General features: G+C 39.1%; 1 protein-coding gene across 1 annotated transcript; it reads right to left on the bottom strand.

The window, feature by feature from the left end:
* Positions 1-2,444: 2,444 nt before the first annotated feature.
* LOC106086651 (polyubiquitin-C) lies at positions 2,445-7,823 on the bottom strand. The gene is made up of 2 exons (XM_059370572.1): positions 7,709-7,823; positions 2,445-6,615 (listed from the first exon to the last, which is right to left on the bottom strand). The coding sequence occupies exon 2, from the start codon at positions 6,603-6,605 to the stop codon at positions 2,493-2,495; it is 4,113 nt and encodes a 1,370-aa protein (XP_059226555.1). The 5' UTR covers positions 6,606-6,615; positions 7,709-7,823; the 3' UTR covers positions 2,445-2,492.
* Between the last annotated feature and the right edge of the window lie 7,443 nt (positions 7,824-15,266).

Here is a 15,266-nt window from a genome sequence, read left to right as displayed (position 1 = left end):
TATTTACTATCACAATAGTATGTTATTTTTGTATGCCCAAAGGGTTGGTATTCTATTCTGCTTTCGAAATAACCGCTGTAATTTGTAATTGTAAATCTGATTATATTTTGCGTAAAATTTAATTTGGGGTTGCTTTCATCTTGCCATCAAACTGATCGAAGTTTTGCCAACACACATAAAGAAATTTGTGTGCGTGTGTGTATACTTGTGCGTACATGAGCAGAAAATATACGAGAAAGAAGATGACCACAAAGAGAATGCAAACAAAAATCTGACATCTTAATGCCGTCAAACCTGGCTGGCTGTTAACAGCTGTTTGCGCGAGACCAACTTTTTAAATCTGTCTTGCGTTAACAATAGCAAAATTTGGCATGTTATAAGACAAAAACATATAGTGTGATAGCACCTTAATTGCATTCAGTAGGACATTCCCCCATAAAGGTGGGTATTAAGTTTAGTTTTCCTTGTGAAACTCTATATAAAAAAATCTGTGAAAACTTTTTCATTTGCGGTACTAAGTTCATCTCTGAGTGGAAATTTGATATTCACTAATAGATTTCCTATTGTTGTGGACGAAACGTTTTTCATCTATTCGTTAATACCTTTCATTTGATACCCATTTCACCTATATTAACGTTGTTCAAAATTCGTAAGACCCCGTATGGCCTTCCCGGGTCCAATTTATGGAGATGTTTTTGCATATTCGTAATCTACTTGTCAATACCTTTCATTTGATACCCATAATGCTTAGAGTTAGTGGGGTTCAAAATTCGTAAAACCTCGTATGTCCTTCCCGGGTCCAATTTTGGGACATATTTTATTCCTGGGATCAATCCACATTTACATATCAAATTTCAGTGAAATAGGAGGTGCGCCTTATAAAGTGCATTTTTGCTAAAAGTTCTAGAGATTAAAATCTGACTATCACCTCCACGCGATAATCCGCCAACGCCAAATACTCAAGGCCCCGCAGCCCCGAGATTAACTTTTATGATATATTTTCCACATATTCCTATTCCTCGAAAAATTTACTTTACTTTGAGTATTATTTCCTATATTCTGTACATGCCGAGTGCACGACATGGGCAACGAACGCGCATGTGTGATCAAAGGACTATAGGGGCTCCTGATGGGGGAAGTCGAGGCTATTTTCGAAGCTGTAATGGGGTCAATGTTGCTTTCCGTATCATTACGGATAACATAAGACCATAGGGGCAATTATGCAGAATAGGGCGTCCAGAGGCATCTGGGTCTGAGTCGAGTGGGTCTGGCTGGTCAGTTAAACGCGTGACGTGTGGTCCCTGGTCACAATCAGGACACACATCCTGCACGTGGGCATATATTCTTGCTCTGTAGGACTTGAGGCTGCTGCATCTGCCGGGTCGTAATTGAGCCAGAATTATTCTGGTTTGCTGGGGTCAATTTCTTCAGGTTCGATGGGAGGCGGTCATTCTCCAAGGACTACATTCAGCCGGTAGTCATTTACCGCATCTGCATGAATGTTTTCTAGACCTGCTTGGTCAACATGGTTTCTCTGTCTGCACCCCAAGTGCTGCCGTCAAGTGACTTGAGGACCTTTTTTCTACTTTTGACTTTATCGCAAATTGCTGTGGCATGTGGGGAGAATGTGTAAGAGCTGTCAAATGTGACGCCAAGTATTTTGGGACACTTGATGGTCGGAATCATTTCTCCATCGACCATCACAGTATTCACCTCACGCATATTTGTAGTGAACAATGTGGCTGAAGATTTGCTGGCAGATATCTTCAGATTTCTTGTAGCGAAATATGAGGCAAGTTCGTTGAGGTAGACGTTCAACATATCGCAGGTGTCAATCGTACAATGGTCCACATATGATACAATCTCTATGCCGTCAGGAGGGCGTGGAGGGGGTTAAACAGTGCCAGAGATATCAACCCACCTTGGGGAACTCTCTGTTTCACTCTGTGGTGCTTCGACTTCTTATCCCTTAATTCCTCAAATGACTGGCGACCACACAGATAATTCGCGAGCCAGCACTTCAGGCCTGGTTGGAGACGTCCTCGAATAGTTTGGCATGACTGACCTGTCGAATGCATTCGATAGGTCCAGTACCACGTTTTATCACCCTTGGTAAAACAACAAAGCAGACATTTATTTCTCTAATGCTTTACTCTTTTTCATTTTGTACAGCATTCCGTTAAGTCTCAAAAACAACGCATCCAATTTCCTTTTAATTGCAAAATGGTATAAAATTTAGCAAGGAAGTCGAATTCGGGTCCCCAGAACAAACCAGGCAAACTGATCTATCAAGAGAATTATATGCAAACATTTGCTATGCACAACGGTGTTTCCATGGACCGATGAATATCCACCAAAAGGAAACCTCCCTTATCGATGGAATTTTATTTCCACTTGATTACACCTCCTCAATATTCTTTAATTTAAAAATGAAAACACATAAATTAATCGAATACTATTTGATATTTATTTCTTGAATACACAAAAGTAATTTAGAATGCGCCTCCGCGAAGACGAAGCACCAAATGGAGTGTTGATTCCTTCTGGATGTTGTAGTCCGACAATGTGCGACCATCTTCCAACTGTTTGCCGGCAAAGATCAAACGTTGCTGATCTGGGGGAATGCCTTCTTTATCTTGAATTTTGGCCTTGACATTTTCTATGGTATCAGAGGGTTCCACTTCCAACGTAATTGTCTTTCCAGTCAAAGTCTTGACGAAAATTTGCATACCACCACGTAGACGAAGGACTAAATGGAGGGTAGATTCTTTCTGGATGTTATAGTCGGACAAAGTGCGACCATCTTCCAATTGCTTGCCGGCGAAGATTAAGCGTTGTTGGTCTGGGGGAATGCCTTCTTTATCTTGAATTTTAGCTTTCACATTTTCGATAGTATCGGATGGTTCGACTTCCAATGTGATGGTTTTGCCTGTCAAGGTCTTGACGAAGATTTGCATACCACCACGAAGACGGAGTACCAAGTGGAGGGTCGATTCTTTCTGGATATTATAATCTGACAATGTACGACCATCTTCCAACTGTTTACCAGCAAAGATCAAACGTTGCTGATCTGGGGGAATACCTTCCTTGTCTTGAATCTTAGCTTTAACGTTTTCAATAGTGTCGGATGGTTCGACTTCTAAAGTGATGGTTTTTCCAGTCAGGGTCTTGACGAAGATTTGCATGCCACCACGGAGACGGAGTACCAAGTGGAGGGTCGATTCTTTCTGGATATTATAATCTGACAATGTACGACCATCTTCCAACTGTTTACCAGCGAAGATCAAACGTTGCTGATCTGGGGGAATACCTTCCTTGTCTTGAATCTTAGCTTTAACGTTTTCAATGGTATCGGATGGTTCGACTTCTAAAGTGATGGTTTTTCCGGTCAGGGTCTTGACGAAGATTTGCATACCACCACGGAGACGCAAAACTAAATGGAGGGTAGACTCCTTCTGGATGTTGTAGTCGGACAATGTACGACCATCTTCCAACTGCTTACCGGCGAAAATCAAACGCTGTTGGTCTGGGGGAATACCTTCTTTGTCTTGGATTTTGGCTTTAACGTTTTCAATAGTATCCGATGGCTCAACTTCCAAAGTGATAGTTTTACCGGTCAAAGTCTTGACGAAAATCTGCATACCACCACGGAGACGGAGTACCAAATGAAGAGTGGACTCTTTTTGGATGTTATAATCGGAAAGCGTACGTCCGTCTTCCAATTGCTTGCCAGCAAAAATCAATCGTTGCTGATCTGGAGGAATACCTTCCTTGTCTTGAATCTTGGCTTTGACGTTTTCGATGGTGTCGGAGGGTTCGACTTCCAATGTGATGGTTTTTCCAGTCAGGGTCTTGACGAAAATTTGCATACCACCACGAAGGCGAAGGACTAAATGCAGGGTAGACTCTTTCTGGATGTTGTAGTCGGACAATGTACGACCATCTTCCAACTGCTTACCGGCAAAGATCAAACGTTGCTGATCTGGGGGAATACCTTCCTTGTCTTGAATCTTGGCCTTCACGTTTTCTATGGTGTCCGAAGGCTCGACTTCGAGGGTGATGGTTTTGCCAGTCAAGGTCTTGACGAAGATTTGCATACCACCACGTAGACGCAAAACTAAATGGAGGGTAGACTCCTTCTGGATGTTGTAGTCGGACAATGTACGACCATCTTCCAACTGCTTGCCGGCGAAGATCAAACGCTGTTGGTCTGGGGGAATACCTTCCTTATCCTGGATTTTGGCCTTGACATTTTCGATGGTATCGGAGGGTTCGACTTCCAATGTGATGGTTTTGCCTGTCAAGGTCTTGACGAAGATTTGCATACCACCACGGAGACGCAAAACTAAATGGAGGGTAGACTCCTTCTGGATGTTGTAGTCGGACAATGTACGACCATCTTCCAACTGCTTGCCGGCGAAGATCAACCGCTGTTGGTCTGGGGGAATACCTTCCTTATCCTGGATTTTGGCTTTGACATTTTCGATGGTGTCGGATGGTTCGACTTCGAGGGTGATGGTTTTGCCTGTCAAGGTCTTGACGAAGATTTGCATACCACCACGGAGACGGAGTACCAAATGAAGAGTGGATTCTTTTTGAATGTTATAATCGGAAAGCGTACGTCCGTCTTCCAATTGCTTGCCAGCAAAAATCAAACGTTGCTGATCTGGCGGAATACCTTCCTTGTCTTGAATCTTGGCTTTGACGTTTTCGATGGTATCGGAGGGTTCGACTTCCAATGTGATGGTTTTGCCTGTCAAGGTCTTGACGAAGATTTGCATACCACCACGGAGACGCAAAACCAAATGCAGGGTAGACTCCTTCTGAATGTTGTAGTCGGACAATGTACGACCATCTTCCAACTGCTTGCCGGCGAAGATCAAACGCTGTTGGTCTGGAGGAATACCTTCCTTATCCTGGATTTTGGCTTTGACATTTTCGATGGTGTCGGATGGTTCGACTTCCAAAGTGATGGTTTTGCCTGTCAAGGTCTTGACGAAGATTTGCATACCACCACGGAGACGCAAAACTAAATGGAGGGTAGACTCCTTCTGGATGTTGTAGTCGGACAATGTACGACCATCTTCCAACTGCTTGCCGGCGAAGATCAACCGCTGTTGGTCTGGGGGAATACCTTCCTTATCCTGGATTTTGGCTTTGACATTTTCGATGGTGTCGGATGGTTCGACTTCGAGGGTGATGGTTTTGCCTGTCAAGGTCTTGACGAAGATTTGCATACCACCACGGAGACGGAGTACCAAATGAAGAGTGGATTCTTTTTGAATGTTGTAGTCGGACAATGTACGACCATCTTCCAACTGCTTGCCGGCGAAGATCAAACGCTGTTGGTCTGGAGGAATACCTTCCTTATCCTGGATTTTGGCCTTGACGTTTTCGATGGTGTCGGATGGTTCGACTTCCAATGTGATGGTTTTGCCTGTCAAGGTCTTGACGAAGATTTGCATACCACCACGGAGACGCAAAACTAAATGGAGGGTAGACTCCTTCTGAATGTTGTAGTCGGACAATGTACGACCATCTTCCAACTGCTTGCCGGCGAAGATCAAACGCTGTTGGTCTGGAGGAATACCTTCCTTATCCTGGATTTTGGCCTTGACATTTTCGATGGTGTCGGATGGTTCGACTTCCAAAGTGATGGTTTTACCAGTCAAAGTCTTAACGAAAATTTGCATACCACCACGTAGACGCAAAACCAAATGCAGGGTCGACTCCTTTTGGATGTTGTAATCGGACAATGTACGACCATCTTCCAACTGCTTGCCGGCGAAAATCAAACGCTGTTGGTCTGGGGGAATGCCTTCCTTGTCTTGAATCTTGGCTTTCACGTTTTCGATGGTGTCCGAAGGCTCGACTTCGAGGGTGATGGTTTTGCCAGTCAAGGTCTTGACGAAGATTTGCATACCACCACGTAGACGTAGGACCAAATGTAGTGTAGATTCTTTTTGAATGTTATAGTCGGACAATGTACGTCCGTCTTCCAATTGCTTGCCAGCGAAAATCAAACGCTGTTGATCTGGGGGAATACCTTCTTTGTCTTGAATTTTGGCCTTAACATTTTCTATAGTATCAGAAGGTTCAACTTCCAGTGTAATAGTTTTTCCCGTTAATGTCTTAACGAATATTTGCATGCCACCACGAAGGCGCAATACCAAATGCAATGTAGATTCTTTTTGAATATTGTAATCAGACAATGTTCGCCCGTCTTCAAGCTGCTTGCCAGCGAAAATCAATCGCTGTTGGTCTGGTGGGATTCCTTCTTTGTCTTGAATTTTGGCTTTAACATTTTCAATGGTATCAGAAGGCTCAACCTCCAAGGTGATGGTTTTACCAGTCAATGTTTTTACAAAGATTTGCATGCCACCACGTAGACGAAGAACCAAATGAAGTGTAGATTCCTTTTGGATATTATAATCGGACAAGGTACGTCCATCTTCCAGCTGTTTACCGGCAAAGATCAAACGTTGTTGATCTGGAGGAATGCCTTCTTTATCTTGAATCTTGGCTTTAACATTTTCAATGGTATCAGAGGGTTCAACCTCCAATGTGATGGTCTTGCCAGTTAATGTCTTCACGAAGATCTGCATATTGAAGTATCTAAAAAAAATAAAAAAGCAAGGAAAGGAATATATAAACTTATTGAAAAAAAAAAATTATTTCTATTGCATTACACAAATTTAGAAATTGCTTTGTTTCCAATGTTTTTTCATAAATGCTGACTCATTTTACTTTCCAGTAAAATAAATTATATGTATACTGTTTTGGGAAATATACCATTAGTGTTTACCAACACTGTTTTTTATTTCTCAAGTTCTCTCTCGCTTTCCAATGACACAAAGAGCTTGAAGCAAATGAACTTGGTTGAGAAAAAAACCCCTGCAACGCCATTTTTGCATTTTCCCCAAAAAAAAACTGAAACGCTCGGGAAAATGTATTTTATTTTAGTATAATGATGCGTTTTCTCCCACTATAAGGAAATTGAGAACTTTTTTTCTTGTTTTGAAACGCTATAATTAGTTTTTATTTCCTGCTACTAATTCATTGTTATTGCATTATTTTTTTAACCAAATTTAAATTTTTATTTTCTGGGATAAAAAGGATTATATTTTGAGAATTTTATGCCAATGACCTCTACCGTTAAACATACACCAGAAGATATTGACTTGACATTATTTTAAATACATTTATATGTATGTATACAATACATACATAAGTCGTTTTTTCTGCAACTATTTTTATAAAAAAAAATCATTCGATTATTTTTTATCTAAAATTGTCGTCATCCATTGTAGTTTCTTTTTTTCTTTTTCTAATGCCTTGTAAATGACCAACTATGCATACACACATCCACAAAAGCAGACGACAAAGGAAAAGATGCAAGTAATACATACGATGACGATGTGTCCTATTTTTTTTTCAGGCACGTAATTAATTTCAACTCTTTGAAACACAAAAATAGTACTATTATTCACAAATTCTATTGAAATTAAAAAATAATGTGATGAAATATTAAACCTGTTCTAGAATTGTATAGAAACTTCCCGAAACAATGATAGATATATACTTGAAAAAAATTATATATATATGTGGTATATTTTATCGCGAAAAATGTATATGTAATGGATTTTTCCACACTTATTCACTTATTTTTTTTATTTACACAATTTTCTTGGCGTTAAATTTTCCTTACCTTCAAATTATTTTTCAAATGTAAATTGTTCTTTATTGCGCAGTCTACTATTTCACTTCACTTTTTCTTTATTAAATAATTGATTAATATTGGTTTCTCTTCTTGTTTAAAGGTTTAAAGTACGCTGTTCACAATTGTCTGATAAAAATTGAGTGCCATTGCAAGAGAGAAACATGCTTATATACACTTTATGGGTGCAAAATGATTCAGTGATGGAAAATAGTGTTTGTACTTTTTTTATACCCCAAATATGGGTAAGTATTATTTCAGCAAATATATAAGCGCATACAAAAAAGAAAACAATAATTATATAAACATGTATGAAATGGCAATGAAATTCCTTTAGTTGGAGTTTCATTCTATGCGCGTGCATTAAAAATACAACTCTGCAAACAAATCATACAAAAGCGATGCGCAAAAGTTATAGAATTTTTATTTAAACGGGTGGCTTAAAGCTTAAATCGGACTCAAGGCTTTTCATTGTGAGAAGTTTGCCCCTGTTCCTAAATGGTATATTCATGGGCAAAATTTGCAAGAAAATTTCACGGAAACGATCGATTGCATTTTACAATGAGACGCTCCTCAACGCTCATTCTACTTGGGCCTTAAGTTTGATGGGTATGTTATTTCAAGAAATGGCCCAATCGATTGTATTTGAAACATCTCAAATGGTTTACGTTTAAAAAAATTGCCTTCCCTTATTGAAAAACCCTGATATCTCAAGAAATGCTATAACTGGGATACAAGCAAGATATGTTCATTTACAAGTAGTGACAGTTTCCCAACAACAAAATATTGAGTGTACTATCTGTCAAAATCAGTGATTAGTGCAACTCTGATATTGTGTATGTTACTAGTTCGTGCTATTTTTCGTTGTTTGTGTGTGCCATGGTTCTTAACTGTAGTACGCACACACAACCAATACTCGTTGATAGATAGTGCACTTCGCGTGAAAAAAAAAAATTTTATTTAGCTGTTTCGGTACACTATCTTGTAATTATGTAAACTCGTTGATTGATAGTTCACTTCCCATGAAAAAATTGTATTCAGCTATTTACGGTACACTACGTGGTAATTATGTCATGGATACAAGGCATAGATTAAAAAAAAAAAATTTCGAGAACGCATTTGTTTTCACAGAAAAAGTACTATTTTCGTACTATTTTGAAATTGCCCTTCATTCCAGGCTTTGTCTGGTTGCATTTATTGGAAATGAATGGAAACAATTGACGCAGAGCAAAAGAGAAGAAAAAATAACTCATTCTCCTTCCAATATGGCTTCATAACAAAACAAAAACCCTCGAAAAAAAGCAAGTTTAAATTTATAAACAATACTAAATTATTAACGTTTAACACAACTTGTATATGAAAATGTTATATGTATTTATAAAATTTGGTTCTTGAAATTTCTATACTATTTACGCAATCAAGCTTGTTATTGTGAAACTTTGCTTCTCTCTCTAGTTTTGGAGGTATTTACCAGGGATGGAAATTACAAATTTTGAAATGGTATTAAAACGGTACTTTTTGAACCGCAAGAATATTTTGAGTTTTGCCATAAAAATTTCAATAGTATTACCGCCTTTCCCACTAATTTTGTGCTTTCGTTCGCTCCTATGTCAAAACAAATGTTTGAATGACCATTTGACGAAACAAATGTTTGAATGTGAGGCCGAGCCGCAGAGCGACACAATTTAATAGAACAGTTTACAGGCTGATTAAGGATAATACCTTGCCAGCACTAGCAGGGGAAACCGCTGCCGAACATTTTTTCTCATGAAGCCAGGCTTCAGCGTCAGAGGCGGATTTGCTTACCTCTGAGCTATGGTGGCCCCGAGTATTCAAGTGAAGAAATCAAAAACAATTCTTATTAAAACTTCTGTATTACCTATTTGCTATATTTCTTTCCCTCAAATGCAAAACAATGTAACCCACAATACATAAATTCAATTTAATCGAACTTTGGATAATAGTTAATACTTTTGCATTGTTTTTTTTTTCGGTGTTACTCCTGCTTCCTTCAAGTTTCCGTAATCTTTGGTCGTCAAAGCATTCTTTCCATTTTCAAAAGCGGAGGTATTAAGAATAATTTTAAATGCAAATTTGACTCATTTCGACAACAAACCACCCCGTTATCTTAAGAGCAACATGGACAATTTTTTTTTCTAAATTTTGCAATTTTCTCTCTGGCAAAAACACTGAAAAAAACCAAGGCAACATTTTGATATTTTTATATTAAAATATTTATATCTCAATAACGGTACAAGATCTATCCTGCCATCTGCCTGCATTTTTTTAGTTCTCGCTAAGCTCTTTCTCCTAAATCATGCAAATTGGTTCAGTAGATCAAAAGTTATAGTCCCTAGAAAGTTGGCGAAGTCGAAAGTAGTCAATTTTGACACCCTATATTAAAGATAAAGACCAACATCGTCATTTTCCTGAGAGCCTATGTTCTTCTCTACACATGTCTAGATTGTTTTTACCGCTCCGATTAACAAATAAATTTGTTTTCGCCGTTTGGTCCATTGTGCGTCATTTTATAGTTCATTTGTCTATTTGTGTACTTGATGTGCCATGTTCAAACGTATTTAATAAGGCCATTGAAGCGGTACGCTTGTTTTCTCTTCTTGTTCTGGGGATGATTTTGTGATTTTCAGGCATAAACATTCATTGTTGAATCGCATCATCTGGCATTGAAAAACACTTTCCATCCCCAAACAAAGACTTCCAGCCTATAATGAGAGAGATGGTAAACTTTCCAATAGAGAGCAATTTCCCAGAGTTGGTAAGGTATTTTATGAGCAATGCGTATTTATATATTTATTTAGTTTCTTGAATATTCCAATAATCTGGCAATCTCCAGCTACATACATATATGCGAAGTACATTTTTTATTTTTAAAAAATGACAAGTGTTTTGTGATGAAGCAAACGAAATTAATAACAGTTACAATATATTCTTTTTTATGCTGTGTTGGTGTAGTCATATGACACACATACTTCCAGGCTAACCAGTGGTAGTATCAAACGTAACACTTTGATGTATTGAAAAACGGACTGCTTCTCACTCCATTGGAAAGCTGGCAGCTTTTCAAGTCAGCTCAAATATAAACAGCTGGCAAATAGATACATAGAATTCGTCAATATCGCAATAGAAAAGCTGGTAGCAGCCTGTAAAAATCAACAGATTTTAAAAACATAAGCACTAATCATGGGATATTTCCACACAAAACATGAAACCAAAATGTCAAGAGGCAGAAAGCATTTTAGCAACAAAATAGGGGAGGTAAATAACAGCTAAATATACTGGCATCAAAAATGAATGTAATTTTATCAACATGATTATTTACCATTGGTAAATACTAGGCATGGAAAAATCAGTACTATAGTACTTTTTCGACCCGAGGAGTACTGTAGTACTCTAGCGACCGATTTAGTAATAGTTTTAATGAGATTTTTTTTTTTTGATTTCTTCACTTGAATATTTGGGGCCACCATAGCTTAGAGGTTAGCAAATCCGTCTCTGATGCTGAAGCCTGACTTCATGAGAAAAAAAATTTTCGGCAGCAGTTTCCCCTGCTAGTGCTGGTAAGGTATTATCCTTAATCAACCTGTAAACTGTTTTTTTTTTAAATTGTGTCTCTCTGCGGTTCGAACTCATATTCAAACATTTGTTTGGTCAAATGGTCACTCAAACATTTGTTTTGACACAGTTTTTGCAATTTTTTAAGCAAAACTCAAAATTACTCTTGCGGTTCAAAAAGTACCCTTTTAGTACCATTTCAAAATTTGTAATTTCCATCCCTGGTAAATACCTCCAAAACTAGAGAGAGAGAGAAGCAAAGTTCCACAATACAAGCTTGATTGCGTACATAGTATAGATATTTCAGGAAACAAAATTAAAATAAATAAATATAACAATTTTATATACAAGCTTTCAAGCGTCAAAGTTGAATATTTTTTTAACTTTTCCCAATTGCTTTTGTGGAATTTGTTTGCAGAGTATCATTTTTTAATGCGACGCTAAATACCTAAGCTCAATGCACTCTTAATGCTCAAATTTATACAAGGTAAAGTCATTAGACCAACAACAACGAAATTAACTATACAACCCTGTGAGAATGGTGGCGCAAATTCCCAACAGGCTGTCAAATTTCTGATCACTAATTGACATACTAGTTTTTATTTGCATTATCATGTGTAGCTGCCATAAGATCAAAAGTTTTGTGATTATAAACGTGTAAATTATAAATTCATACGATAAAAATGTGAAAAAAGAAACGAAATGTAAAAATCCCTTAAAAATCCAAACATAGCATTTGACGTTCTAGTGGGATTTGCATACAACTCTGTAATTAAAAAATTTCATCAGCTGTATAAATTTGCCTAGGCTGCTGGGGAACTCACATTACCTCGTACTGATCTACCTTGACATATGTATGTGCTACCATTCTACGTTGAGTGTTTGCCGGTAGCAAGCGGTTTAATACCGGTAAAAGTTAATTGTCCAAGTTTGTGAACGAATATTTGAATATTTTTCAATAAATAGCCGGATTTTCCTTTACTTGGTAAGTTTTCAATAGACATATTATCTAAAACGTTTACAATGAATATGTTACTATAAAAAACTAAGCCATGGAAATGAGATAAACTTAAGCTTTCGGAAAAGCAGACCGTAAGTTAGTTTTGACTATTGCCAATATTGATAATGGAATTTAAAAATTTGTAAGATCGAAAGCGGTTGAGAACGAGGCATATGACAGCAACAAATGCATTATATATTTATTAAAATAAACAAATTGAAAGAACGGCGCAGGGTGTCAAGCATTCTCACAGTGTATAGATGTCTCCATTACTTGACGTTAGATTGAAGAAGACCTTAGACCCATTGCGTTTGCCCTAGACCCATAATAAGGTGAAAACTGGGGAAACAATCGAAAAGCTAAAAGAAAAGGAAACCAACCCACAAGACAAAGATGTAACCCGGCATGGCAAAGCTGTGAGCACCACACTTGAACTTTGGGGTCTGATCTGTGTGGTGCTCACAGCTGTCAGGTTTCGGACAGTGGAATGCTCCATAAGGAGCACCTGAAATGTCAGCCTCGGGCGGCATCGGCTCTTGCTTAAATACTGAGTGCCTATGATGCTGGATACGACAAGGCGAGACATTGGCGCCTTTAAATAACCAATGGTCATCATGTTCCCGCGGCGATCGGTCGTATAGACCGGAACGAGCTTGCTCGCCTATAAGAGCTTGACGATTATCGCCCCCTCCCTATGCAAATGTAGCTACAACAACAACAACAACATTTTCTTAGAAACTTCATACTATCCTTAAGGACTCTCCTAGTAAATTTTCCGTCGGGCCGCAAATAGCATAACGTCATGTACCATCACCATCCCCCCGCAGAATGTCAAAGTTTGTAGAGCGCCTGAATCCTGACTCTCTCAATATACAAGTGCAAAGGTTTAAGAACGAGCATGGCATGCAACGTCGCCCTCAGGGCACTACTCATTGCTGAAGAGATCAGTATCGCGGTACCCTGTACATTCTCAATCATCCGGCGTAAAGAACAGTTGTCTAGGTTCAGATAACCATAGGTCCGGCACTGGATAGCTGTGACCACCACACAAGCTGGAACAATGAGGTCCGATCAGTGGGGTGTTAATTGTTGTCACGAGAAGCTTTGCTGCGAGCTACCGGGCGCGCCCACAGGTTGCGGATAGTGGAATGCTCCATCCGGAGTAGCTGTAATTGCAATCGCGGACAATCAGCGGTATCAAGCGGAGAGTCTCAGTGAGAGGTAGGGTGGCACCGGCTCTTGCATAAATACTTAGTGCCTTTGATGCTCGATATGACAAGGCGAGTTATTGGCGCCTTTAAATAACCAATGGAGCTTGACGGGGATCGCCACTTCCACATGAAAATATGGTTACAACAACAACAACAACCATCGGTGAGAATCACCCGAACCACCGCCATAAACACCCGTGTACCGTCCCATGTCTTAGACCCAACTCCTTCCTATCGATTTGCGACAGGAGTAGAGTCCATTCAGCCACCTTATGATCCTTTCCTCGAAGTTCTTTCTCCAGGTTAGCCGCTGATATAAAATCGCGCCCAGGTACTTGGCCTACAGAAAGTATGAAAGCTCTACCCCATTCAGGAAAAGTTAACGAGTTCCATTACCTTGTATACGTCTAATACGATTAGCCCAACAAATTTCTCGTTGTCATCCACTCAGCTGGCATTTTCAATATTTCCACATGACCAAACAATTGTTTAGTTATGGGCTTTTGCTCACAAATCACATTATTCACGCTCAAATAACACGTGATTCGTGGGATTGGTGTCACGCGCACCCCTCTAATGTATAACGAAAATCTACATGCAGAAGTGGTAATATAAGACTACAGCATTTTTGTAGCAAATAAGCCATGGGTCCAACAGTAAACTACAAACTGCATAAATACAATATGTATGTATGTATATTTAAATGAAACAAATATAAATGTACGTCGTTAAAGCTGATACTAAGGAATACATTTTTATGTCAGATTTGTACACTTCTTTTAAATACCTTTCATTGGATACCCATATTGCCCAACGCAGTAAAAGTGTCCAGTTGGGGGATTTTGTGGTGGGTGGGGGTCCCCCCCGAACACTTAGTGTGAAATTTGTATATTTTTCCAATAACTCGCCTTGCTATATCGAGCATTATAGACACTCAGTATTTAAGCAAGATCCGATGCCGTTCGGCGTCTCAAAGGGTATTGCTTAGACAGCATGTAGTTATGTCTTCGCACTGGTAGGATCTTTGTCTCCTGACGGAGGTGGTCCACATGAGAACTGAGGAGGCAGCCCGTCGCAGTTCGGAGGGCGGCATTCTAACGGATCTGTATATTATTCCACTGCATGTCACAAAGTTGACGAGACCATACTGGCGCTGCATAACTTACCATAGACCGGCCAATTGCTTTGTACGTGGTCAACAAGGTTTCTTTGTCTGCTCCCCAAGTGCTTCCAGCAAGTGACTTGAGGACCTTGTTTATGCTTTTGGGTATTATAAGTTTGTGCATTTGTATGCAATGCTAAAAAGGAGAAGAGCTCGATCCATTGACAAGTATACCTATCGCTTCAGAATCACTTTCTGATTCGATTTAGCCATGTCCGTCTGTGAGTCCATGTGTTCTTGTAATCAAGGTACAGGTCGTATTTGTTGTCCAATCTTCACGAAATTTTGCGCATGTTACTTCTTAGGTTCAAGGACGAACGTTATTGATTTTGGTACAAATCGGTTCCATATATATGTGTCGCCCGTTTTGCACTTTGATGGCTGTAGTATCTACAATTTTCAACCGATCGGCACAAAAATTTCGCATGAATTGTCTTGTTACTGATTTTAACTTATCTGCGAGATTTCATCAAAATCGTTTCAGATTTAGATATAGCTCCCATATATATGTATCGCCCGATTTGCACTTTAGTGGCTGTAGTGAGTATAATTTTCAACCGATCTGCACAAAATTTGGCGCGGATTGTTTTGTTACTGTTCTTA

Source organism: Stomoxys calcitrans, chromosome 5 (genome assembly GCF_963082655.1).
Source record: "Stomoxys calcitrans chromosome 5, idStoCalc2.1, whole genome shotgun sequence".
In the NCBI taxonomy this organism is placed as follows: domain Eukaryota; kingdom Metazoa; phylum Arthropoda; class Insecta; order Diptera; family Muscidae; genus Stomoxys; species Stomoxys calcitrans.
Note: the sequence above shows the minus strand (reverse complement) of the source record. Positions and strands in the feature narration are given on the sequence as shown.

Coding starts and splice junctions, on each gene's coding strand:
- LOC106086651 (XM_059370572.1), bottom strand. CDS start 6,605: ATGCAGATCTTCGTGAAGACATTAACTGGCAAGACCATCACATTGGAG.